The sequence below is a fragment of the Prionailurus bengalensis genome, chromosome A3 (genome assembly GCF_016509475.1).
Source record: "Prionailurus bengalensis isolate Pbe53 chromosome A3, Fcat_Pben_1.1_paternal_pri, whole genome shotgun sequence".
Taxonomy (NCBI): Eukaryota; Metazoa; Chordata; class Mammalia; order Carnivora; family Felidae; genus Prionailurus; species Prionailurus bengalensis.
In genome coordinates this window covers 67,776,307-67,803,930 of record NC_057354.1, presented here as the reverse complement: position 1 = coordinate 67,803,930, position 27,624 = coordinate 67,776,307, and the positions used below count along the sequence as shown (strand labels likewise).

At 38.6% G+C, this 27,624-nt stretch overlaps 1 protein-coding gene across 2 annotated transcripts in view; it reads right to left on the bottom strand.

The window, feature by feature from the left end:
* Positions 1–2,536: 2,536 nt before the first annotated feature.
* PPP1R21 (protein phosphatase 1 regulatory subunit 21) overlaps positions 2,537–27,624 on the bottom strand; it is a 64,025-nt gene continuing 38,937 nt past the window's right edge. For both annotated transcript variants that reach the window (XM_043603335.1, XM_043603336.1), the window contains 9 exons: positions 27,159–27,286; positions 24,445–24,597; positions 20,220–20,312; positions 16,566–16,808; positions 11,307–11,339; positions 9,781–9,897; positions 6,771–6,869; positions 5,694–5,822; positions 2,537–3,218 (listed from right to left, as the gene is read on the bottom strand). In XM_043603335.1, coding sequence (XP_043459270.1) covers positions 3,189–3,218; positions 5,694–5,822; positions 6,771–6,869; positions 9,781–9,897; positions 11,307–11,339; positions 16,566–16,808; positions 20,220–20,312; positions 24,445–24,597; positions 27,159–27,286 — 1,025 coding nt within the window. In that variant the 3' untranslated portion in view covers positions 2,537–3,188. The remainder of the gene's footprint in view (positions 3,219–5,693; positions 5,823–6,770; positions 6,870–9,780; positions 9,898–11,306; positions 11,340–16,565; positions 16,809–20,219; positions 20,313–24,444; positions 24,598–27,158; positions 27,287–27,624) is intronic.

The following is a 27,624-nucleotide window of genomic DNA, read 5'->3' as shown; positions in this document are numbered from 1 at the left end:
GTGACGTTTTGTTCTTCGTTAGTTAACTGAACTGTGGAGTTTCTATTCTTGGAGCTATGGTATGTCACCACTCAGCTATTCCACTGGTGTTTAGGGAGGAGTGGGGTTGAGTTCGGATTAAAGCTCCTGGTAAAACAAACACAAAGGTTCCAGGTGGGGGAGGCACCTTTTGAGCCTCCTACACCCACAAATGAGACAATAGCCCCCAGCCTGTTTCCACCCACAAATGAGACAATAGCCCCCAGCCTGTTTCCACCCACAAATGAGACAATAGCCCCCAGCCTGTTTCCACCAGGAGTCAATTCTTCTAATCCTCTCTGTATGAAAAGTTACTCTGATGTTCTAGAGCCTCTTCTTTCAAAGACTGGGAAGAGCTATAATGGGTTTTCCTGCTCTAATGCTTTGATTGCCAGTTAATTTCCTAATTTGGAGCTAATTACTAAACTGCTTAAAAATTTAAGGCACAGGCAACCATCTACTGACAAGCTTTCCATTTATCACCATGGTGTGTGAGGACATGGCCCTTAGCAGAGAAAAGCAGCTTCCTTCTCTATCACAGAACAGATACTTCCTTGTCAGTGTGGCTCTGCCAGATTAGATTATTTAATAGCCATCAGCAACCAAGTTGCTCTCTTCATATGTTAAAGTGACACAGGAGTTTGAAGACTTTTAAGAGCTAGAAGCGACTCCCAGGTTTAATGCTGCATAAAACAAAACTATAAACCGCATGTTTTTTCTGTTTAAGGATTTTTATTATAAAGAAGGCTTTAATTCATAGACATTCGGAAAGAATATTTTTGCTCCCTGTTTTGGTGGCTCTCCCAGCTAACTGGTTCCTCATTTTTATTTTTACTCACATTTTTGTTCAGAAACAGTGTGGCTGAGTTTTTGTTTTATGTTTTGTTTAAACAGATAATGAGTTTGGAAAGTGGTCATGTTATTAAAAATTATGTTAGTTTCACTGAGAGTTTCTTACCAAAAGCAGTAGAGAATCCAGTTTAATCTGCTTGAAAGATGAACAGTGTTGCTTACAACATAATGAGGGGTGCTATTTAAAATGATACAACAAGGCACATGCCCTTTGTCAGTTTCTCCAGCTGTGCCTGCGGGTCTTCTAGCCAGGGGCTGCTCGTGTGAACAGTGCCCCCTTGAGTTATGCAGCCGACTAACCAACCACCAGCCCCTTCTTATTAAAGAGCCTTTTTCTCTTCACTTGGAATTTCTTACAATCCCAATTTTGATTAAAAACATACATTTTCACATATGCATGAAAAAAGGGCAGGAAGAAACAAAAATGTTAATACCTGAATCTCTACCGAGAGATGCGCACTGTTGATACTCTTTCTTGCTTCCAAATTTTCAACAGTGAGCGTGCAGTACATAATCAGGAGAAAGTAGGATATATGTCATTTCATTTCTGAGAACTCGGTCTTCCCCAGGAAGCAGTGCATGATTAAAGACCTTCCCCCCCCCCTTTTTTTTCTTTTTAGTTTCACTCCTACATGGACTTCAGGTAACCATCTAATTCCCAATTCCGTGCCTAAACTAGAATTACCTCTTACTTTGCACTTCCCATGGCACTCAGGCCTTCCCTGAGAGGTTTACACAGAAGAGATAAGTCCTTTGAGAGGTAGGCTGCAGTGGTGAGCAGAGGAAAAAGGCAGTCCCTACCTAGAAGGACTTCTCTATCCCAAACCCTCCAAAGGAGGAATAGAAATAGACTAGAAATACCATAAGGACTGTCACAGAGCATTGAAGGCCTGGCAGGAGCTGGAAAGCCTAAGTTTATGAGGGAGCTAATCAGAATGGTTATTTGATCTCTTTCCCACAGTGCTTGGGGGCCTAGGCGCAGTTGCAGTGAAAACAGCTGGCTTAGCTGTTAGAGACCTGGAAATGAGGTCACAGAAAACAGAAAGGGGTAAGGGGCCCGTGCCTGGACAGGCAGGGCAGAATGGGACTGAACTGATTCACTCAGAGGTCCCCAAGGCAGGATCCAAACAAGTCATTACTGTGAGCCCTGGGTCTCTCTCTCTACAGCAGGCAGCAAAGGCCATGAGGTCAAGGAGGTGGCCTTTGTGCTGAGCACAGAGGGAAACTGGTGATGAACTCTCAGCTAAACCAGAATAAGGCATTTTGGAAGGTGGCTAGAGAGGAGGCCCAAAGGAGATGCAGCAGGCAGGGAGGCAGGGAGGAGGGGCTTCAGGAACAGCTGAACTAATCTGGGGGCTTGGACATGGGGTGCAGTGGGCTTGAGCAAGCAGCTCAGGTAAAAGGAGAATATATTTAGAGAGTGCTGGAGACATACCAGAGGTTTATACCGGAATGATACAATGTTGATGACATAAACCAAGGAGAGCCTGAAGTATGGTTACAGGTACTGTTAAGGTAAAACGCAAAACATCAATAAGGGATAAACCAGACAATTGTTCAATTTGGGGAATTAGAAAGGTTATATCTAAGTCAGGATTCTGTACATTTTGTAAGACATACTTTCATAGGTTTTGGTTTCCTTCATCAAATTTTCATAGCCTGAAAGTTTGACATAAGTACGAATTTATTGACATCAATTTCCTTAAGCTATTATTCCAACACAGAGAAGGTACTGAAGAGCTGTGATAATAAGACAATGATAATAAACCCACAAGATCTGAAGTTTGCAAGACCCACTCCCTCTGAGAGAGAGAGAGAGAGAGAGAAAAAATACGAATAAGTCTTCAAAAAGAATCTGGAGACTGCTTTCAATTATAGCAAGAAGGAAGGACAGTTTGACAATTTAAGCATTTTATCCAGAAACATAGATCTATTCCATAGATACCAAATCGATTACCATATAATTGAGTTTGAAAATATACAAAATATTTGTTGTTCTTACATACTGAAATTAAAACCTAATTTTAAAAAGTGCACAGTAAAAACAGCATAAGGAAACCTACGATATCCATGATACATACATTGTTGTCCATTGTACTGTCAACATCAAATTCTGTATTTGCATTACTGGTTACAAATATACTTTAAATGTTTCAAGGCCATTTACAACACTGACTAGTTTACTAGGTCCAAAAGCAGCCCAGCTCCCTGAAGGTGGCCAGCACTGGGCACTGGACACTGGACAAGCGGTCTGGGTCCTGCAGCTCCACGCAAAAGTAGCAGCTTTGGAAAGAAGTCGCCAACCATCTATGTGTAAACTATCGGCTCTTGTTCTTTTTAGAATTTCCCTGTGCAAAGAAAAATATCAACAGTAAGAACACAGACTTCTGGAAAAGTAACCCAGAGTTTACAGGCCAAGCTCTCTGGAAGGCCGTAGTTCACTGTGGAAAACTTTAGCTTCCAAGACAGAGTACAGCTGGTAACCCTGCATTGCTAACTTTTATTCAGTAATCAAAAAGCAGTTGATCACTTTTAGCTCCCCCACTAGCTATCTCCACGACCCCTATCTGCCTGAGGGCTAAGAATCGGCAATAAAGAAAGAAAACAGAGCTATCTTGGATTTACCAAACCTCAAAAATTCATTTTGATCCAAAGACAAGGAAGTTTATGATTTCAGCCTAAACATGTTCTTAGCCTAAACATGTTTCCTTGTTGCTTAATAAATACCTTTTAAAGGTCTTAATAGATGCTAATTTTGAGTATGTGCCAACTAACGCCCCAGTGGAAATGATCATCTGAAAAAGGAAGCTCAGATACTGACTGAAAACTCAGGGGCAGATGTCTTACCTTATTCCCCATCTCCTCACATACGGCCATTTGGACTTTCCAGTTTTATGAACTTCTTTCTGGAGAAGCTCACTTTTTAGGAATACATTCTAACTAAATTCCTATACTTAACCATTACTTACAAATATATTTTTGTCATGTATGTGGGAAATGCCTGCAGAACACAAATATTTATAACAAGATGATAGCAAACAAAATGGTTCCAAGATGTTTACTTGGTATCCAATGGAGACCCTGTCAACTCAGCTGTAAGATGATTCTATAGCAACCTTAATTACTAATAAACGGCGGGTGGGGGTGAAGGGGCAAAATACAGGGATCACAGAATGATCAAAAAAAGGTTAACAAAATAAACTACAACGTGAGGAAGGATCTCAAGCTCAGCATTTCATTAAGGACGTATTTTAAGGACTAGATTAAAAAGTTCAGAGAGGACTTGAAAATTCCCTAACTGCTAAAGTAGCTGCAATACAGTTACCTTCGGGACAATGAACTTTGCTGTAGTCAACATTCATCCCTTTCAATTCAGAACAAATGTCTTCTGCACCCTGAAGTCTGCCACTTCTTTCCAAATGTTAGGAGCTAAAACAGGCTTTCTCATAATACTCATACTAATGTATGTGCTTTCTACCATCAACCTGTGAGCTAGCTGTTGCCCTCCTGTAACACCAAGAAAGAGGCCAAAAGAGTTACAGGGAGGCATTACTTAAGGACCAACCCCCACCAATCACCTCTGAGCTCGTTTCCTGAAGCAAAAGTAACTGGAGAACCACAATCAAACTCACACTGTCTGGTTACCATCATCACAAGATGTCCCAGAAAAGTATCACAGACATTCTCTTGCTTTCTCCAAAGCGGCCAGGGGCCAAACAGTATCATGAGGCTACATCGAGAAATGGTATTATATAATGCAGATGCCAATGCACTAACAGGATATATTTCCCAAGGAGACACCAACTGAGCAGAATGCTGCCCTCACCACCACTAGCTGATGTTAAATAAAGCTACAGTTTGTTCATTTCTATTTCCTCCCCAGTGCTAGCAGCACATAGAAGGAATGGCTGCTAGGTCAGTAAGAGGCAGCAGCAGATTTCAAAGAGCACAGGTTAGAGACAGTAAATCCCACCTGGCAGTGGTACAGTATTGTCTGAGTTACAAAACATGCTAAGTATCTGAGAGGCTTCCTAAAGCCTGTCTTTCATGGTAAAAGAATATATACATTATGTGACAACAATAGAGACATGATATGCAGATATACACTTTAATATAAGGATAGTACTAATATCTGTTGATCTCAAGACTGGACAAGCAGTGGCTTTATGGAAATGAAAGCAAAAGAAAATTTTGCAAAAGGACAAGACATTCCTAGCTGTATGGATGTGTATGAAAATAAATCTGCTAAAGAAGGTCACTCTTCAACAGCACCATTTTAGTTTCATGGGTGGCTCAGTCGGTTAAACTTCTGACTTTGGCTCAGGTCATAATCTCACAATTCACAGGTTCAAGCTGGTATCGGGCTCTCTGCTGTCAGCTCAGAGCCCACTTCAGATCCTCTGTCCTTCTCTCTCTGCCCTGCGCTCTCTCTCTTTCTCTCTCTCTGTCCCGCCCCCATGCACGTGCTCTCTCTCTCTCTCAAAATAATAAACACTAAAAAAAAAAAAAAAAGAACAATTCATATCATAACCTGCCTAAAGAGTCCCCCTAAATGATAAAACAGTAGAAGAATGCCAAAAATGCCCAAAATCAAAGGACACAGTATTATTAAAGGCCTTAGAGGTCAGACCTCCTCTCAACTTATAATTCAGTCAAAGAAACTGAATTTTACTTTTGGATAACAGGACAAATTGTGTGAAGAATAACTATTTAAAAATACTTTAAATCTCTTAACCTTTGCTCCTGAAATGCATAGCAATGAAATACTTCATATTACATATGAAATACTGTATGTGAGAGACCTCCTCCTTCCCCTTCCCTACCTTACTGGACATCTTCAGTGTGTCAATCTCTTCTCTCTGTTTAGATAATGTCTCGTTCATGCTGCACAGGTGGTCACTCATCATACTTAACTGATCCTCATAACTCCTCTTGGTAGTTGTCAGCTCATCCTAAATGGCAAAGGAACAGAGGGAAAAAAGACAAATCAAAACCCCCCTAGTCACCCACCTCAAAGCTTTTTTCATTTATGAAAGAAATTTGAAAAAAGCAACCTATCAAGATGACCTATCTGATCAATTAACATAAAGGACAAGCCATAGGCCTTAACAAAATTAAAACAAATGGGGGGAAAAGTTTTTCTTCTTTTCAGCCTTCAAAATAGGTTTTGAATTTCTTTGCAAAAAGACTTTCCTTCTACCTCAGGTATAAAATTGTGACAAAGAACAAGAGGGCTACATTGTCTTTCCAACTCTCCTCAGGTTTTCCCCAAGCCTCAAGGCCCTCAGCCCTCAGGGCAGGACCCTCCTTGGAGGAAGCACCTTTGTCTTCCCATCTCTCTGCTTGCTCCAGCCCCTGAAAATATCTAATCCTGTGCTCCTAGCTAATCTGATTAACTAATCTGAAATTAGGAGGGGGCAGGTGTTGCTGTGCTAATGTGTTTTTTCTCTACCTATATCACGTTTATATTTAACAGAGGCTTTCTGGAAACAAGGCTTTTAAAACAGACCAGTGAGGAAGGAGGAATATTCTGCAGCCCCACCTTTCAGTTCAGGTCAGTTTTATGAAATGGTAAAGAGAAGAATCAGAGTCATGTGAACAGAGCAAGTGTACAGCCCGTCACAACGGAGATTAGCACGGGGAATGGGGAGGGAGGACTGGGGGTACATAAGTATCATTTAAGGAAATGCTGACTATAAAGCTATTCAAAAGAAAATCAAGTCAGAGAAAGAAGCAATACACAACTTTCTGCCTGACATAAGTTACTTTAAAATGAGTTAGAAAAATGCATGTCTACAGGTCAAATGCTACTACTTTTGAAAGGAAACGCTGACTTTGCTGCCCAAGAACTTTAAGTGAAAACCGTATTAACATTGTGTAGGTAACACTTCTGAACTCACCTGAAGTCTGCTGATGTTCTGACCAGCTACTTTCATCTCTTCCGTCAGTGCCTCTTTAGACTTTTCGGCCAAGGCCAGTCTCTTAGAGAGTGCTCGGCACTGTTAAATTAGAAAACATCCCATTATCTCAGGGGGCATTTCCCCCAAACCAAATTCACTTTAGACCTGTACCACACACTGAAGGACACAGAAAGATGTGGTCCCTCTCACCACTTTAATAAGCAAAAACATCTACTAACCCAAGCTCACCAAGGTTTTCCTAGCTCTAGCCTGACAACCAGTGGTTACAAAAACTTAAGAAGTTGGGGGTTTTTTGTTGTTTAAGAATTTATTTATTTTTAAATGTTTATTTATTTATTTAGGGGAAGAGAGAGAGAGAGGGTGCATGTGTGCATATGAGCAGGGGAGGGGCACACAGAGAAGGAGAGAGAAAATCCCAAGCAGGCTCCATGCTGTCAGCACAGAGCCAGACAGGAGGGGAGTAGGGGTGCTTGATCTCATCACCCATGAGATCATGACCTGAGCTGAAATCAAGAGTCAGACACTTAACCAACTGAGTCACCCAGGTACCCCTAAAACTTTATTTTTGAGTAATCTCTATACCCAATATGGGGCTTGAACTCACAACCCCAAGATCAAGAGTCCCATGCTCTAGTAACTGAGCCAGCCAGGCGCCCCTTAAGAAGTTTTTTACATTTACCCAGGATTCATTTATACTCAAACTGGATGAGAACAGAAGTGGTTATTTCAAAAGTTATCAATGATTAGTCAGTCAGAGAAAGATAAAAATCATATGACTTCACTCATATGAGGACTTTATGAGACAAAAGAGATCAACATAAGGGAAGGGAAACAAAAATAATATAAAAACAGGGAGGGGGACAAAACAGAAGAGACTCATAAATATGGAGAACAAACTGAGGGTTACCGAAGGGGTTGTGGGAGGGGGGATGGGCTAAATGGGTAAGGGGCACTAAGGAATCTACTCCTGAAATCATTGTTGCATTATATGCTAACTAATTTGGGTGTAAATTTTAAAAAATTAAAAATAAAATTAAAAATAAATAAATAAATAAATATGTTAAAAAAAAAAAAGTTATCAATGGCATCTGACTTTGCAATATGAATCCTAAGGCAATTTTCTCGTGTTTTAAGTCCTCTGTTATAGAGACCACATTACAGGAACAATAAAAGCTTTACAGTCCCAGGCTACAGATTAGGCTCAATCTACAGGGAATATGAAATCAGTGTAGGAATCTGAAGATCCCAGCTGCTTTCTCTGGGGTTCTACCAAAGCTGGGCTATCCAGAGACAGAGCTCATCAAGAAGAAAAAAGAAAAATTCTGTTTCTCACTATTGTTTAAAGACAGTGTGCCATCAAAGGATCACTAAACTTTCTGATAAGGCCGCGAGACTGACAAGGAGGATCTGTTGAGACACATCTGAATCTGTGTCGACATCACTCAGACTAACCATTCCAGTAAAGTCATACGGAGTGCTCACCACTTCCTGTTTACAGACGAGGAAAAACTAGGACAATGTAAAAATTGTTGTTATCACATTGTGCTGAAAACATTTCCCAAGATAAGCAAATCTCTTGGAAATGAAACAGCCAACACTCCCCAGCTACTCATTTCATTCCTCACAAGAGAATTCCACCAAATCAACCACCATTTATTAACCAAACATCTACTATGTGCTCGGCACCAAACCTGAAAAAGAGGGAGAGATTTGCAAGGCACGGGTCCTCAGAAAGACGACAATCCAGTCTGGGACACTAACTCCAAAGGCAGTTAGGGATCCAAACAAGGACACGGTTGCATGGCCTCAGAAGCTCAGCACCACAGCAGCACCAGCGTAGGTCAGCCAGTTCACTGTGCTCCCCATTTTCTACAGCCCAGCAAGCAGTCACTCTTATTAACTGATCAAAGAGGTGTGGAATGGTGGTTTGTAAACAGCATGGACCTAGGCACATCATTTCTTCCAGCAAGAAAAAAAGAAGCAAAGTCCCTCTCCACATCTAGCAACTGGCTTCCTATCAACCCCTCTATCTCCGTAGTACAGTAGAAAATCACAAAGTCAGGTCCCAGTACTGGGTGTTGTCTTTTCTTTCCCAATTTCTTTAACAATTTATTTATTTTTTTAAGTAGGCTTCACACCCAGAGTGGAGCCCAGTGTGGGGCTTGAAGACCCTGAGATCCAGACCTGAGCTGGGAGCAATGGTCGGACGCTTACCCGACTGAACCACCCGGGCGCCCCTCAGTTTCTTTAACAACTTAAAGCATTATAATTCTCTGTCTGACATCTAAAACTGACCTTTAGTGTAAAGTTTTAAGTGAGAGACCTTACAGGTATTCTTATAGGTTGAGCACATCCATTCTATCGCTGCACTTTCTTGCTTCATTCTCAACCTTCTAATTAATGAACTGGTGTAGGATGTTATTGAGTATCTTGCATAGGGTTTTTCTAATTCTCCTAAGAAAATGAGTTATTTGGTTAGGGAAGAAGAAAATGTAACAAAAAGATTATATATCAAAGGTTAAAAAAGGTCACATTTTATCATTTATAGGATTTTATCACTTATTCATTTTATCATTTAGAGGAACTCGTTTCTACAACTTGTCACTTAGGAAAAAAAGAACCAGTCATATTTTTTTAATTTCTTTGCATAAAATTCCTTGACTTGTGAACGTCTACCTGCCTATAATTCTCTAAAACAAGTAATCTCTAGCAATAATGCCCCAAACATATGTTATGTGACCATAGGAAAGGTGACTGATAAGTCTCTCAACTGTCTTTCGGTAATTTGGAAATGACAAATCAGTCCCTATTTACTGAAATGAGGATGTGGGGTTGGATGCAGCCTGACCAATATGAACTCCAACCAACTTCACACGGATGCATAGACACGAACTTCTCTCTTCGAATGAATAGCAGGAGACCAGGACAGTGACCTAATTGCTGACAGGGTGAGGAAAAAGCCCCCAAATCTAATTAAGTCTCCACTCACCTCGGCGTAAAAATGCACTGACTTGCTGTCAGCCAGCTGCAGTTGAGATGTCAGCTCCACTATCCTTGCCATGTAGTGATTTTTAATTAAGTCTTCACGAGACTCCACATCTGGAACCTGAACAGAGCACACATAACTAACTAAATAAATGCCAGTGAGATGAAGCAGTTCCAGAAAAGATTACCATCACTCCAAAAGAAAAAAGAAAAGGACAACATTTTGTACACTTTCATTTTAAATCGGATAGGGAATCATAGTTTTCCTACCCCTCAAAGAAACTTCAGACAAGCCAGGTAAATGTGTATTCTAAATACCTCTTATTCTGCATTCCTGCCTATCTCACAATAAGGTCGTGGCTTCAAAAGAACAGAGCATAAGTGAAGTACTGGGAGGCCCTCTACCTCTGGAGTCATGTCCCTCCATCCAGCCTTGAGAAGCCACAGACCTGTCTGACACCTACATCCTCTCCAACCGGAAGAAGGCAGGGGAAAGGGAGCATTGTTGGAACCCCTAAAATCTGAACATTCTTTTTTCCCCTCAAATTATCTTAAGACAGCTCTAATGTTCTTAAACACACTAACCAATGAAACCATTTCTATTCTTTTTTTTTTTTTTTTTTTTTAATTTTTTTTTTCAACGTTTATTCATTTTTGGGACAGAGAGAGACAGAGCATGAACGGGGGAGGGGCAGAGAGAGAGGGAGACACAGAATCGGAAACAGGCCCCAGGCTCTGAGCCATCAGCCCAGAGCCCGACGCGGGGCTCGAACTCACGGACCGCGAGATCGTGACCTGGCTGAAGTCGGACGCTTAACCGACTGCGCTACCCAGGCGCCCCGAAACCATTTCTATTCTGAACAGTTTATGGGCCTTGTCCCACACCAGTATTTCCTCTAGTTACTCTAGCAATGGTATGTTATTGAGTTTTAAGTTTAAAAACACAGAGAAATTTCAAGATTACCGAAAGTAAAAGGCCAATAGGGAAATCGAATTTACCAACCTACTTGAACTATATTTACCAGCTTGCCATACTGAGTAGAAAGCTGAATAACTTCGGTGTTCCTTGAATGGTTATTTATAAAGTTACACTTTACAGTATTTCAAAACTCAAAAGCCAAATTTGGGTTCACTCCCTTGAGGGCTGGAAAGAACTGGCAAGCACACTACACTGTTGGTCAAGACCCTGAAAAGCCCTCTCCCCAGCCTGCCCACTAGGAGGGCTAACACCTCCAGCCTCCTTCAGGATGCCAGCGAACTGATGGCCAAGCTCGCACCACACCTTGTCAAACTGCCAAGCCAAGTCGTTCAATGAGACAATTACAAAAACAGGCTGCAATTTGTTGGTGACAGTTAAAATAGAACCAGAAAGAAAAGCAACATGGATCCATGGATGGAGGAGAAAAACACTGGCTCCACAATGTCTAGAATGGTCAGAAAACAATTAGAGAAAGCTGACTTTTGCTGGACTTTGTGAACAAACATACAGTCAAATATTTACTAACAAACATGACGCTAAGCACACATTACCTCATTGTCAGATGTCCTGGTTAAAATCCCAATCTAGAATATAAGGGGAAAAAATCCTTAGAACAGATTGTTTTCACTTCAAATACAATGATTGAAACAGTTGTAATATTTTCGCTTCTCAGTTCACACTGTTTTTAAGTGCTCTGGGAGTGCAGTCCTAGATCATCACCCTGTGAAGTCTTTTACTACAAGGAAGCTGTACCTACAGAGAGCTAACTGTGTTCACTATTTCCATCATGAGGCAGTAATGGATAATGATCATCACTATTTCCTCTATCAAAATGCTGTAGTCATTTTCACTGAAACCCAACAAATTGCCTGGGAAGAGAGAGAGGGAGAAGAGCTTTGACTCATCATTTCTGGGCCTATTTCCAAAACAGTAGCCGAGGAGGGGTAAAGACAGTTTTATGGTGACCATAATAACTAAACATTCCAAACAGAAAATACAAATAACAAACATTCTGCTGAAAGTTCAAAAGGAGAAAGAAGAAATACACTTTTGATACAATGTTATGACATTAATAAATACTAATTTGAGGTTTAAATTAATGAAAAAGAAAATGTAATTTCAGACACATTAAAGTACTGCCAGGTTGCTTTTGTGGATTAAGATTTCAAAAGCAGATAGTCATGAATACTGATTTCAGGTTATTGTTCAAAGTGGAAATGCATGTGCTTGGGCACAATAACTTAAGGAAACTTGGAAACTCAGTTTCAGTGGATTCTGATACCCACAGATCACACCAATAAACAGTTTTCACAGATTCTAAATAATTTCCTCCAGAGTATTACTCTGAACAGTGAACAGAGTATCAACAGAGTGTATGCTAATGAATGTCATGCCCACCTAGCTGTAAAAGAATCTTTTATACTACTTTTTTTTTTAATAGAACCATAATTTTCTACTCACTGAAGCAGGAGTAGCAATTAGTCTTTCTCTTTTAGTTAAAAGCTGTTTATGGTAACATGCCAATCATTTAATTTTATATATTCAAATATGACTACATTTGGCAAGAGAAACTACGAGCATGCATCTATATTCTGCCTCCCCACCCTTATCCAGTGACTCCCTGGTTACGGTTTGAGAATGTATTATAGCACACAGACCCACAGAGGAATGGTAGTAGATAAATGGAAGGAAAAAAATCAACATACATAATTTCAACATGTTCTCATATGATGCTGATGAGCGTAAACTGATATGGCCCTTTTAGAAAATAATTTGGCAATAAAGGTCAAGAAACTTGAAAACATTCATGTCTTTTGACCTAATAGTTCTAACCCTGAGACTGTATCCTGAAGACATCATCTGAGATGCAGAAAGAACCTTATCCACAAAAGGAGATGCTATTTAAAATAGCACAAATTATAACCAGTGTCCAATCATAGGTTAAACTAAGGTATATTCTATATAGAATACTATGCAATCAACAACTAAGTTTATACAGAGTTCTAATAATAAGATAAATATTTATGTGTTCACATTACCTTAAAAGATTTGAAATGATATGTAGCACAGTATCAACCAGGCATGAAATTTTGCAGGAAAAATGTTAACAGTAGTTGCTTGAGGTTACTGACATCTTTGATTACAATGAACTGATAGGTGGCTGAATGCTCAAATTACCCTATTAGGTATTTTAATGACAAATAATATGCATTCAACTACCAAACTGCCACAGAGTTAGAAATAGTTTCTTTCTGATGTAACTTTTTTAGTCCCAAGGTGCTTAAACCAAAGTAATCTTCTGAGGACTTGTAAGATGAGCTTCCTTAGTCAATCAATTAACTTTAAAATGGGCACAGACTTGCTCCTTTACACCCAAAGGGAACATGACAGAAAGGACACACAGAGCTGCATGCTTAGTCAGTGAAGTTCACTAGGGGTAGGTGGGGAAAGACAAGGGGATAAAAAGAAAGGCTGAAAAGGAGAAATGTCAAGGAAGGCAAAACACCATCACTCTTATATCTCTGTGGTCTGTCTCCAGGCTGGTTTTGGCAAGAATCGCCACGCACAGGAGGAAGGAGAGTTACGTGCTGAGACCCTGTCCCTGGCCTGCAATACTCTCCTCATGCCTTGGACTCCTATTCACTTCTGAACCCCATCCATATTACCTCTTCTGCGGCATCCTCCCCGCGCCCTCCAGCAGCTTTCTCTGTGATCCCACAGCGCTCCACAAATGTCTATCCATGATTGTATTCCATTAGAGTGAAAGCCACAAAAACTGACTGTGAAAAATGAAAGGAGGCCAGTCACGTCTTGGTTCTCTAATCCTGACCATCAGAGACAACACCCACAACTAGGGTGCATGGAAAATGTGGCACCTCAAGTGTACCTAAAATCATGGGCAGAATTGTGAATTCAAGAAAGTCAAGGAGAAGGAAAGAGGAGTTGAAAGGCAAAAGTATGTGAGCATTGAGATGATGGGGGTAATGGATACACAGATAACAAAAGAAATAGCTTGAACAAAGAGAGGGAAGCAAAAATGCCGAGAACATTATCAGGGAAGAGCTCAATTTGGCTTTGTATGAGGAAATGTAGAAGACAGGGCTAGACAGGTAGTCTGGAAAAGGTATCCACACACCTTGAACAAATGAGTGGATTATATTCTATAGATAACAGAGCTACCAGAAGTCTAAAGCGAGAGAGTGCATAATCAGTAATATACTCTAGGAAAATTATTCTGATAACACCTTATAAGGTGGGTGGGAGGAAAGAGACCCTTGCGAGATGCAGACAGAAATCTGCGAACAAAAGAAATCAAGGCCATGTACAGAGATGCTAACTGGACAGACTACTTAAAATAACACTGACTTCCAATCTCAAGCACAAATAAAGTCATCATCACTCATGCCCCAAGAGTGCTCAGTACTAAACGTTTCCCACATCCCTGGGAAGTCCTTCTCACTTACATATGGAAGAATCAAATAAAAAGACAGTCCTCAATTTTCAGCAACCGACATTAATGACTCAAATACACCAGTGTTGCCAACTCCCAGCACTTCAGAAAGGCAAGCAGTAAACAGATGAATTGATGTCAGCTGATCTATTTTCTGACACCAATCAGATCACAAGGCCATGGTCCCAGATACCTTGGGTTCCATCCTAGTTCCATCACTTACCAAGTGTATGACTTCAGCTGAGTTTTTTCACCTCTCTGCCCCCCAGTCTCATTTACAAAACAGAGACATGATAGTATGTACAATCTCATAGGATCTGTATGAGGACTGACTGAGGTAACATACTAAAAGTCCTCAGCACTGTGGCCGGCCCATGATCACTACAATCACTACTGTTGTATCAGCACTCTTCCCGGTCTAGTCTGGTCCAACAGTTACTCCCTCCACCACCAACTCTACTGCTTAGTGCAAGTGTGAGACGAGCAAAGGAACAGGTATAGGAAAGGAGAAAGAGACAGGAGAGAAACAAGAAATCAGACCAAGAGGGAGAACCGTGTGACCGGATCAATGAGACAGACTCTGAAGGGAAATCCAAAGATGAGTAGGGGGAGGTGCTTTCCCAGGTGGTCCCTGAACAGATGTCAACATTCAGCTATGTGTGTTGAATGTACCCTCTAGGCAGTCAGCTTCTCCTAGCCAGAGGCAATGTGCAGGACTCATGTCTGGGATTCAGACCTGTGATCAGAGGGTCACTCTACAGGATCATCCTGTGAGCATGGTGTCCACGCAAGTCACAACTCTGAGAAGTGTGGTTTTATGTGTTTTTGCTTTTCTAAAAATTTTAATCCTTTTTTGCTCCCCATATTTTACTATGAAAATTTTCAAACACACAGGAAGTTGGGGATAAAAAGTTTAAGAAATGTCTGTATATCCACCATTTACATTTAATAATTAACATTTTGCTACATTTGTTTTATTTATCTGTGTGTGTGTGTGTATACAGATATATACATGTATATATACGTATACATATATACATATATGTATTTTTTTTCTGAACAATCTGAAAGTAAATTGCATATACTAGCATACCTAAGTACTTTGGTGTTTATCTCCAAAAATTAAGATATTCTCCTAAATAATCATAATACCAGTATCACATCTAGGAAAAATAATAATAAACTGAGTTTCTGACACTGTTAAAATGAAATGGAGCCTATATACATCTTGAAAATAAAAGCTGGTTTGTATGCTTTACTATCAGGGATGCCCTGAATCAGATGTGAGGTAAATCTAAGAAGGACCATGCCTTGCTCATCCATTGCATCAGTGAGCTACAGGAAGGGTAAAATCAAGTGCTTAGGACAGGTCTCACGAAAGCACCATGGCTCACCTCAAGATCTTCAAGAAAGGCTTGTAAAAATGTACCTAATAAGCCATATTTCTAATTATAAGGGTTTTATCCCCCTCTGATTTCTCCTTTCCTAGATTTTCTAACTTTTTCTTACAGTGGGCAGAATATTATAATTAGAAAATTTTTCTTGACATAACTTTGAAGTTACCTGAAGTAATTAATAGCTCCAATATAGACAGATGTTTCTTCACCTTCTGAATCACTGCAGTTAAATATAAGGCAAGAAATATAAGGTTGTAAGATAACTTGGCAGTATACTGCCTCATGGAATATAACTAACCTGATGAGCTTCTGTATTACATATATGTTGTAAAGCTTTATACTGTCTAAGAACCATAAATTGGTTTAAAATGGTATTTGTAGGGTGCCTGGGTGGCTCAGTCAGTTAAGGGTCTGACTTCGCTCAGGTCACGATTTCACGGTTTGTGAGTTTGAGCCCCGCACAGGGCTCTGCACTGACAGCTCAGAGCCTGGAGCCTGTTTCTCATTCTGTGTGTGTCTCTCTCTCTCTCTCTCTCTCTCTCTCTCTCTCTCTCTCTCTCTCTCAAATAAATAAACATTTAAAAAAATTTTTTAATGGTATTTGGGGTCATTTCTATGGAAAGTTAGACATTCAAGCCCTTGGTCAGAAACATAACCTATAGAAAAACAGAATCACCTTAAATTTGACTTACTTGATCTTTTCCAGGAATACAGCCTTTACCATGGGGAAGTGTCATGGAAAATCAAAGGAAATTTAATGAAATAGCTTTTTCAAGGAGCCATCCTGATTACCCCTTGCTTTTTCTAGAACACATGGATAATACCTGTTTTACACTGACATGTAATTTAGATGGTTAACAGCAAACACTAGGTTAAGGCCTTACCAATTATCGTTAAAGAAGAAGAAAGAGGGGGAGGGGGAGGGGGAGGGGAGGAGTGGAGGAGGAGGAGGAGACACTTACCAGACTGGTGCTGTGAATAGGCTCCAGCACAGCCTTGGTTGAGGCTTCTTCCTGGCCCCCTGCATTCACCCCAGTGGGATTTTCCTGGGCTGGCCCAACCCCCTGCCCGATGCTTGTACTCTTCAGCTTATCTGCAATTCGCTGGTTTTCTTTCTCCAGCTTGATTTTGGCTAACTGTGCTTCCAACATCCAATGCTCTTTTTCCTGCTCCAGTTTAGAAATCTTTTCCAGACTTTGCTGAACCTTGAAAAGCAATAGAGTTCTGCACCTTAGAGGATGATGCAGACAAAACTTAGTGGCTAAAGACAGGCTTCACAGCACATCAACCCAAACTGCCTCCCAGAAATAAAATTTAAAAAGCCTGAACGTTACACAGAGAAAAGGAAATATTGTTAAACAAGATTCACAAAGCACAACCAGAAACTGAAAAATTGGATGACAGTAAAATTAAAAATCTTTACTCATCGAAAGATATCATCAGGGCACCTGGGTGGCTCAGTTGGTTGGGTGGCCGACTACAGATCAGGTCATGATCTTGTGGTCTGTGAGTTCAAGCCCCGCGTCGGGCTCTGTCCTGAACGCTCAGAGCTTGGAGTCTGCTTCTAGTTCTGTCTCCCTCTCTCTCTCTGCCCCTCCCCTGCTTGCTCTCAGTCTCTCTCTCTCTCTCAAAAATAATAAACAATAAAAAAATTTTAAAAAAAGAAAGATATCATTAAGAGAGTGAAAAGGAAAGTCACAAAATGGAAGACATCTGCAAAGCATGTATCCAACAGAAGACTAAACATGTAGAATATATAAAGAACTTCTACAAATCAGTAAGAAAAAGACAACCCAATAGAAAAATAGGGGGGAGAAGACTTGAATAGGCACTGAACAAGACTAAAAACATAAAAAAGAAGGCATTCAATGTCACCATTATCAAAGCAAAGCAATTTGAAACCACCCAAATGACTAAAATTAAAGGACAGAAAATACAGGGGCACCTGGGTGGCTCAATCGGTTAAGTGTCCGACTTCGGCTCAGGTCAATCCCACGGTTCACAAGTTCAAGCACTGTTGTCAGACTCTGTGCTGACAGCTCAGAGCCTGGAGCCTGCTTCGGATTCTGTGTCTCCCTCTCTCTCTGCCCCTCCCCTGCTCATACTCTGTCTCTCTCTCTTTCAAAAATAAATAAAACATTTAAAAAATTTTTAAAAAAAGAAGAAAACACAAAGGTGGGCATGTTTTTGGAGCAACTGGAACTACCAGATAGTGCTAGCAGGACTGGAATTTGGGACAAACACTTTGAAAAACTGTTTGGCTGGATCTTTAAAGCTGAAGACATCATATCCTATATGACCCAACAATTCTATTTCTATGTATGTAACCCGATGCACATTTACCAGAAGACATAGGTAAGGATGTTCACAATAGCACTATGATAGCCAAACACCTGCAACTACCCAAATATTCATAGGCAATCAAAAAGAATAATGCATATTCACCCAGTAGAATACTAAACAACAATGAAAATGGACAGATTACACTTACACATAACACGGATGAATATTACAAATATAATGTTGAATGAGAGAAGGCAGACCTGAAAGAATATATATTATATAATCTCAATGAATGAAAAGTTTCGTTTACTGAACTCTTCACTAATCTATTGTGTTAGAACACAAGATGATGGTTTTCTTTGGGGGCAAGGAGGAAGGCGAGAAAGGGGCATGAGGAAGGCTGCTGAACTCCTAGTATTTTTTTTCTTAAAGGAATACTTTACATACAGAAGTGTTCTTTTTAAAAATTTTTACTGAGATGCTAGTTACATCAGTATGTTTGCTTGTGAAAATTCACTGGGATACACAGTTGGCCCTTGAACAACATGGGTTTGAACTACATGGATCCACTTATATGTGGATTTTTTTCAATAAATACATACAATATTGTAAAAGTATTTTCTCTTCCTTATGATTTTAATAACATCTTTTCTCTAGCTTACTTTATTATAAGAATACAGTATATGATACATAAAATACACAAAATATGTGTACATCGGATATTTATGTTATCAGTAAGGCTTCCAGTCAACAATAGGTAATTAGCAATTAAGTTTTGGGGAAGTCAAAAGTTTACACGAATTTTCAACTGTGCAAGGGGATCAATGCCCCAGCCCTCTTGCTGTTCAAGGATTAACTATACATTAATAATTTGTATATATTTTTTAAATTATGTTATACTCCATTCAACAAGAAGTCTAAATATATTAATTCTCAGGGCAAATGAAAGCTTGAGAATTACATGAAAATAAAAACAATCTTACAGTGAATTCCAAATGCTTTACCGGCTATCATGGTTGAGCAATTACCATGCAGCAGACACTGTTCATGGTACTTTCCTGCCAGGATCCCATTAAAGCCTCACAGTCCTTCAATTCTCATTTCCCAAAGAGGAGAACTAAAGCTCCCAGCAGCTGAACCACCTGCTAAGCTAGCAAATGGCAGAGCCAGGATTTGGATCCCATGTGTCTGGCTGTCTGGCTCACAAGTCTGATTCTTTTCACTATATTACACTGCCTCCCATTGGCTCAGTTAATCCTTACAAGGCCCTGGAAGGCAGATCTTAGACTCACTCTTTTCAGAGAGACAGGAAGTCACACCCAGAGTGCTTATCAGACTAGCCTACAGCTGGTCAATGGGGGAGGGGGGGGGCAGTGCTGCAACAGCTCTGAAACCAGACAGTTCTCCCACTTACTAGCTACCTTGGGTAAAAGCTGCTTAATTTCTTTAAGCCTTACTTTCCTTACATAAAGTAAAAAGAAAACTGAAATTGAAAATCAACTTTTAAAGTATTCAACATTTTATTTTTGTCCCAAGAATTTTGTTTTTTAGGAATGACTCTCTGTATTAAATGTTTACTTCCAACATCCTAGCTCATTTAATGTCAAAAAGACAAAAGGACAGCAGACAAAAGGATGTGTCAGGTGAATCTATTTGCACTCTCTTTAAAATAAGTATTTCCAAAACTTTACGCAAGCCTGCTGTTGAAGTACGTCTCTGACAAAAGCTAAACCAGTGTCAGTGTGTACCAACTTCCCTCCCACCTCCACCTAGCCCCCAAATTCAATTGACCAACTAACTGAATATTGGAAATTTTTTGTTCCTGATCATTTAAGAAATAAATAACTCATGGAGTCTCAAGCTCCTCCCCCTTTTTTGCCTTATTAGTTCAGACTTTTAAATCTAGTGCCTAGAGAAAGAAAGAATCACCATGACCAAAGTGTGTTGATATTACCTGAGTGGCAATTATAACACCAACTGAATCAAGATGACTTATTTAGAGTATCAACAGGGGCGCCTGGGTGGCTCAGTGCTGACAGCTCAGAGCCTGAAGTCTGCTTCGGATTTTGTGTCTCCCTCTCTCTCTGCCCCTTCCCTGCTCCTGCTCTCTCTTGGTCTCAAAAATAAATAAAAACATTAAAAAAAAATAAAATAAAAATAGAGTATCAACAAATGTTCTTCAATGAATTATGCTTATGGTGCATTTTAGCACATGTTAAACAATTAATTTTACATGTTCACTTATGAAGTCTTTTATATTATTCTGTGTTAAAAGCCTTCTCCAGGGGATTTAACATTTATGCTCCTTTAACAAGTAGCATGAGGCACCATACCTGTTGTGCAAGGCCTTCTCGACTTTCAGTAGAGCTGAGAAGGACCCGGCGGTTTGCCAGAGCTTCTTCGTAAGGCACAGACTCCAAGAGGGGCTATGGAAAAGGCAGCAGAAGAATTAAAGGAAAAGATCATATCATTCCTGAATCCTATGTACACAGAAAGAATGTTAAATGGGGTTCAACAATAAATTCAGACATATGCCAACATTCACTATTTCCTTTTAATGATGTCACAGGGACCTTTTTTAAAGAAAAATAACGAAGAGGGACTTGTCATTCCAGTTATAATCTACACTAACTAAAAGCATATGGACCTATACCAAATACCATATGATTTCACTTCTATGTGAAATCTACAAAACAAATTAAAGAAAAAAAAAAAAAAACAGAAACAGACTCAGATACAGAGATCAATCAGGTGGTTGCCAGATTGGGGAGGGGTGGGGGGTGAGAGCATGGGCAAAATAGAGAAAGGGGATTAAAAGATGCAAACTTCCAGTTATAAAATAAATAAGATACAGCACAGGATGCACAGCATAGGAATATAAATAGTAAGTAACAACTTTGTATGGTGACAGATGGTAGCTACACTTATCTTGGTGATCACTCTGTAATGTATATAAGTGTTGAATCACTATGTTGTACACCTGTAACTAATATAATATTGTATGTCAATGACATCTCAACTTTTTTTTTTTTAAAGCAGATTGTCAGAGAGGCAGAAATAAAGATCACTAAGGGGCATTGTCTTGACTGTGCTTTTAAGGGTGTAAACATATGTCAAAACCTATCAAATTGTATGCTTGAAATATATGCAGTTTTTTTTATGTCAATTAAACCCCCCAATAAAACTTTCCAAAACAAACACATGAATAGACAGATAAAGGAAGAGAACAGAATATCTAGAAACAGACAAAAGCATACACAAAAACATATTATGTGATAAATGCTGGGTTTTTTTTTTTTTTTAAGTCAATAGAGAAAGGACAGACTGGATAAAAGCCACAAGGATAACCAGGTAATAATCTAGAAAAATTACTATTTAGATCCCTTTTTCATACCTCTATCAGAATGACTCCAAGATGGATTAAAGAATTCAATCTAAAAATTTAGACCATGAAAGTAATGGAAGAAAATGTAGGTGATCATTTCTGTAATCTTGAAAAGTACCCCTGGCCAAGAATCACCACCATAAAGAAAAAGATTGGTTTAAAGATATAAAAATTAAAACTTCTATTTTGAAAAAATACTACAGCAAACTGGAGAAAAAATACTTCTAACACAGGCACAGGATTAAAGTTCTTACTATGTAGGGAGCTCTTTCAACCCTAATTAGGAACATTTATCTAAAAATAGATCAACGATGAACAGAGAATTGACAGAATAAATACAAACAATAACTTTATGAAAAGACATACTACTTCAATAAGCAAAGAAATGCAAATTAAAATAATAAGAAGCTTCTTGTCTAATTAATATTAAATTTATGGGTTAAATTTATACTTCTGCTGATAAACTATAAATAGACAATCTTCCTGAAGTGTAGTCTGGAAAAATGTGTCAAAATTTGAAAGATTCACAGACTTTGAACCAGCAATTCCATTTTGGGAAATTAATCTTAAAGACATAATTAAAATAATTACACAAAGAGAGATTGGTAGCCTTATACAATGCTAGAAACATAAAACAGTACAGCTACTCTTAAGGACAATTTGCAACACATATTAAAATGTAAAATGTGCAAGCCACATGATTCAGAACATTCCACTACTCAATATTCCACACATGTGCCCAAGGAGGCATTTACAAAGCTATCACTTACAGTATTATTGTAACAGTAAAAAACTGGAATGAATCTAAATGCCCACCAATAAGGAATATCTAAATGAGCCACAAAACATACATATTGTAAGATTCTATGCTGTATTTAAAAAGAATATAGTAGCCACCATATGTAATGATACAGACAGGTCTCTAAAACATTTTATTTGTTTTTAATTTTTCTTTGTTTCTTCATTTTTTTTAAGTATAGTTGATGCAGGCGCCTGGGTGGCTCAGTTGGTTAAGCATCCGACTTCGGCTCAGGTCATGATCTCACAGTTTGTGAGTTCGAGCCCTGCATCGGGCTCTGTGCTGACAGCTCAGAGCCTGGAGCATGCTTCTGATTCTGGGTCTCCCTCTCCCTCTGCGCCTCCCCCCACTTGCTCATGCACGCTCTCTCTCTCTCTCAAAAATAAATAAAACATTAAAAAACATTTTTTTAAATACATAGTTGAAGAACAATGTTAGTTTCAGATGTACAATATGGTGATTCGACAATTCTATACACCTAATAAAACATTTTTTTAATTAATTAATTTTTTAAAATAATCTGTATACACAATGTGGGGCTCAAACTCATGACCCTGAGATCAAGAATCTCCCACGCTTCAAACTGAGCCAGTCAGGCACATCTAAGACACTTTAAATGAAAAAAATCAAGGCACCTGGGTGGCTCAGTTGGTTAAGTGTCCAACTCTTGCTTTCAACTCAGGTCATGGATCTCACGGTTCAGTTTGTGAGAGTGAGCCCCACAATGGGCTCTGCTCTAACAGTACACAGCCTGCTTGGGATTCTCTCTCTCCCTCTCTCTCTCTGTCCCTCCCCCACTCACACTCTTTCTCAAAATAAATAAAACATTTAAAATAAATAAATGAAACTTAAAAAGTTTAAAAAAAGAAAAAATCAAGTTGCACAATGAAACAGGCATTTCGGTTGAAAACAGAAAAATTCTATACATTGTATATTGTCTATAAGTTTATACAGATGCATATAAATGCTTCAAGATTCTGGAAGGTTATACACCAAACTGATAGCTATAGTGACCTCTGGAGAGAGAGTGGAATTAGGGACTATACATGTAATGTTCTAATGTAATATAAGAATATGTTTAGGCATTATTTGTACCTAAAAGTAAAAAAAAATAAGGAGGAAAAAGGTAAAAAATGCACAAAGTTAGAGCTGCATGTGCAAGAATATCTACTGTTTCTCCGCATATAACAGTGAAAAATAGGAAACAACCTAAATATCCATGAGCAATGGATTAGTTAATTAAATTATCACACACAGAATGAAATACTATAGATTTAATACTATAGAGGTATTAAAATGATAACAATTTATACTTATAGAAAGTATTATTTGATGTATTAAAAATCACAGTTTTTATATCCACAAAAACAATATTCTAAAACAGTGTGTGTCAATGGACTATCAGCCATCCAAAAGAATGAAATCTTGCCATTCCAACAATGCAGATTGAGCAAGAACGTATTCTGCTAAGCAAAATAAGCCAGTGAAAGAAAGACAAATACCATATGATTTCACTCATATGTGAAATTTAAGAAACAAAACAGATGAACATAGGAGAAGGGGGAAAAAAGAGAGAGAGAGAGGGAGGCAAACTATAAGACACTCTTCAACTACAGAGAACTGAGAAGTGATGAGGGGAGGTAGGCAGGGGATGGGCTAATTGGGTTAGGGTTAGGGCATTAAGGAGGGCACTTGTGATGAGCACTGGGTGTTAAATATAAGTGATGAATCACTAAATTCTACACCTGAAACCAATTTTACCATATATCCTAACTAGAATTGAAATAAAAAATTGAAATAAAAAAGTAAAATGAAATAGAAGGGTATGTATCCAGATACACTTTGCTTTTTATAGCACATACATGTATGTGTTTCCTTGTGTGCGTGTGTACACACATGCACTAAAGTTTTTTGGATACAGATATACTCCAACAAAATTAAGGGTAGCTACCTCTGGGGGGTGGGAATTGGTGCGTAATTTTCTTCTTCTTTATGCACTGTTACACCTTCTGATTTCTGCTGGCAATGACCTTGTATTCTTATATTCAGGAAAAAATTATAAATGTATTTCAATTTTTTTCTATTTCTACAAGTTTGAGATTTCTGAAGTTTGATATTTATTGGCTGCCTGGCTGCCTCATTCTAGACATTTGGGGACATGAGTTCAACATGGCCTATGCATAGATCACACATTAATTGAGGTTTGGGTCTCTGTCACCTTCTCCTCCCCAAAGACCTCCCCCAGTACTCACCAACCACCTGTGCCCCCAACTGTGTAAAATCTAAACAAAACGAAATGTGGAAAAACTCTTGCCCTTCTCTGGAATGATTCCTGATTTTTCCTCTGAGGTTAATTTAACAGGAGCTCACAAACCTTTCTCAGAGCCTTCATATAGGCGGCAGCTTTTTTCTTGTATTGCAGCATGCACTCAGCTGAAAGAGGACTAATGAAGCCACTCGCTGCCTTAGGCCCGTAGCTCAGAGAAGCAATGAAGTAGTCCACATTGTTGCTGAAGAAAGATGCAATCTAAATCAAGTGTGACAAGAAAATAGATTTTGTTTTCCAATCATGTATCTAAAATATAGACCTAATAGTTTTCGAAGCAAAGTTAAAGGTGCCGGAATGGAAATGAAATTTCAACACCTGCCAAAAGCCCACATTTATTTACTTGGGAAGAATTCCTAGGGCAATGATTTGTAATAGAAAGACAATACCAGTATAAAGATTGAGACCAGACTTCTGACATGTCTTAACCTAGACAATTTCTATTCTTTCTGAAAACCAAGACTGATTCGGGTTTATTCTGGGGATGATGTTCATGGGCCATTTACCTCATTAATTTCTGCCACTAGTCTCAAAATATGCATGTTTGGATTTATATATTCCATTTGTATTTTAACTTTGAATGTTTCCAATTGAACATGAGACAGGACACAGCATCTTGAATATGATAATTCTACTTAAATTTAATTCTGTAAATCTCAATTTATGATCTACAAATATAATAAAGACTGTGGAAGCAGGCACGAAGACCCATGACTGAGCCATGACTTTGAATTTATAGTGTTGTATGAAATGGTGATATAAATAAAAATGTCTGAGAAGGTTATTAGCCAAAAAAATTAAAGTGCTGGATACATTAAAGAATATCCTATTTTGATAAATAAGAAGTGACTTATGGAACAAAGTATCCTACACCTTGGCAAAAATTGGCCAGAAAGTAAGCAAGCAATCACTAATGGTCTGAAAGATTTTATTTTTCATTAGTATTTTACTATGTCAAATGAAATTCTACACTAGGTAGTATTCAAGAAAATAAAGGATTCTAAAAGTCTTGAGCTTTACATTCCTTGTAAATGACATGGATAATCATATATCCAGGATTTGCATTTTAGGTCATAGCAATATATGGTGAGGTTTACATTCTTTCCTCTTTCTAGTATTTGTACATTTTCTAAATGTTCTTCAATATGCATATGTTACATTTTCCTACTGGGCTTTTAAAAATTATATACCATAAAATTTAGTTTAATCAAATCACATTAGCTAGATATTAAGCTGCTACCAACTAACATTAGTTCAGATACTTACTTCAGTTAAAAACCATTTTTAGGGGTGCCTGGGTGGCTCAGTTGGTTAAGCGTCTGACTCTTGATTTTGGCTCAGGTCATGATCTCGTGGTTTTTTAGTTCATGCCCTGCGTCGGGCTCTACACTGACAGTGCGGGGCCTGCTTGGGATCCTCTATCGCTCTCTCTCCCTCCCCCTGTCTCTCTCTTTCCGTCTCTCTCTCTCATAATAAATAAACTTTAAAAAAAACTTATAAAAATTGCACAATTTTTCACAATCAGATACCTTCCCTTGAGACATTTTAAGGTTTCAGGTAAAGCAAATCTAAAATTAGCTTATATAAAGGTATTTAATATTTCAGAATTTTCATAAAAGTTAGAAACTGCAGAAACGCCTCTAAAGTGCTAACATTCTCTTCTTCCAGAATTTTTCTTAATTAAATCAAGGTCAGAATTATCTTCAGAAAGCTTCAGCATGCCTGTAGATGCAAGCGATCAAGAGGGTACAGCTGGGATGGTCTTCTGGCTGAGGAACCCTGGAGGCACAGATCTGTGCGCTGACAGAACCCAAAGATAACACCCTCTAATTATGGCCCCAAGCACTGCAAAGTGTCACAAAGACCAGTCTGAGTCGGGGAAAGATGAGAAAGAGGACACTGAACATGTAATATGATCGATGATCACTTCTGGTTAACTTAATTACCTGAAAAAAATGTGTTCCTGTTATGGGCAACCTGTCAGAAAAATAATGGTATATAAACACAGGCAGAAATTAACATTTCCTTGAGAAATTAGGTTGCATCCACAGAAACAAATGGGCTAAGATAGTTCTGAATACAGTCCTTTTGGTTACACATATATGGGTAGTTCCCAGAGAAATATGAATCAGTAAAGGTGCTGATGACAGCCACATGAACACATACTGACAATGTGACAGCTGCTGAAGCCAGAATATCCAAGACAGAATTTTTAGAGAAAATGCATTTTGGCCAGTTTATCATAATAATTAAGTGCTTAATGACCCAAATAATTATTATCTAATATTAATGGTTCAATGAAAAGACATAGGTTCAAAGTCACCTTAAAAGTTCTTGTTAAGAAACAAAACCACAGAGGTAGCATTAGGACAAGTGTTATCAAAAAACAAAAAACCAGGAAGGAAAAAAACCAAAATATTAATGAAGGTTTTATTGGTTCGTTTTTCTTTTTATGTAATTTCCCAATTTCTATACAGCAGACATTTGATATATACAAAGATGTATACTGATCATCAAATATCTCACTAAAAAATAAACTGTGAGTGATCTACTTACTCATCACGAATGCTAAACAGTCACTCTCCTATTGCTTTAAATACTGGGCAGTGAGAAGGAAAAGGGAGACAACTTTATTTTACAAAAAAGTCTGATATTCCAAACTTCTTTTACAGATTAATTTTCCTATGTCATTTAAGGAAGGAAAAAAAAGGAGCTTACTTAAGAATTAAATTTAATGTCAATATAAACCAGAGAAAACTTACCTTTCCTGCTCCATTTGTTAATGCTACTACTGAGGACAGGATACAGTCATTAGTTGTAATGAGCTTCTGTGTTGCTGTTGGAAGTTCATGCTCTATTGTAGCTTTCTGATTGTAATGTTTAGAAATATCTATAAAAGCAATCAAATGAAAACTATTACCATCCATACACAAGTTGCATACAGATAACCAGCCCGTTCACTCTCATATCTGCTTTTAGAGATTTACACAGTAAATATGACCAAAAAATGGTCCCAAATATATCGGGATTGTCCTGAGTATCAACTAGGTCACAAATCCATGTGGAAAGAATAAAGCCAAGTGAGGATCTCTTAACACCATCCTGATGTCTCTATTATAGTCACCAGCTTAAGGGTCTGATTCTCCCTCTTTCGAGTGTTTGCTCTTATTCTAGTGTTGAGTAAATGACCCTGACCAGTATTTACCAGTTAAAAACGCTGTTTTAATA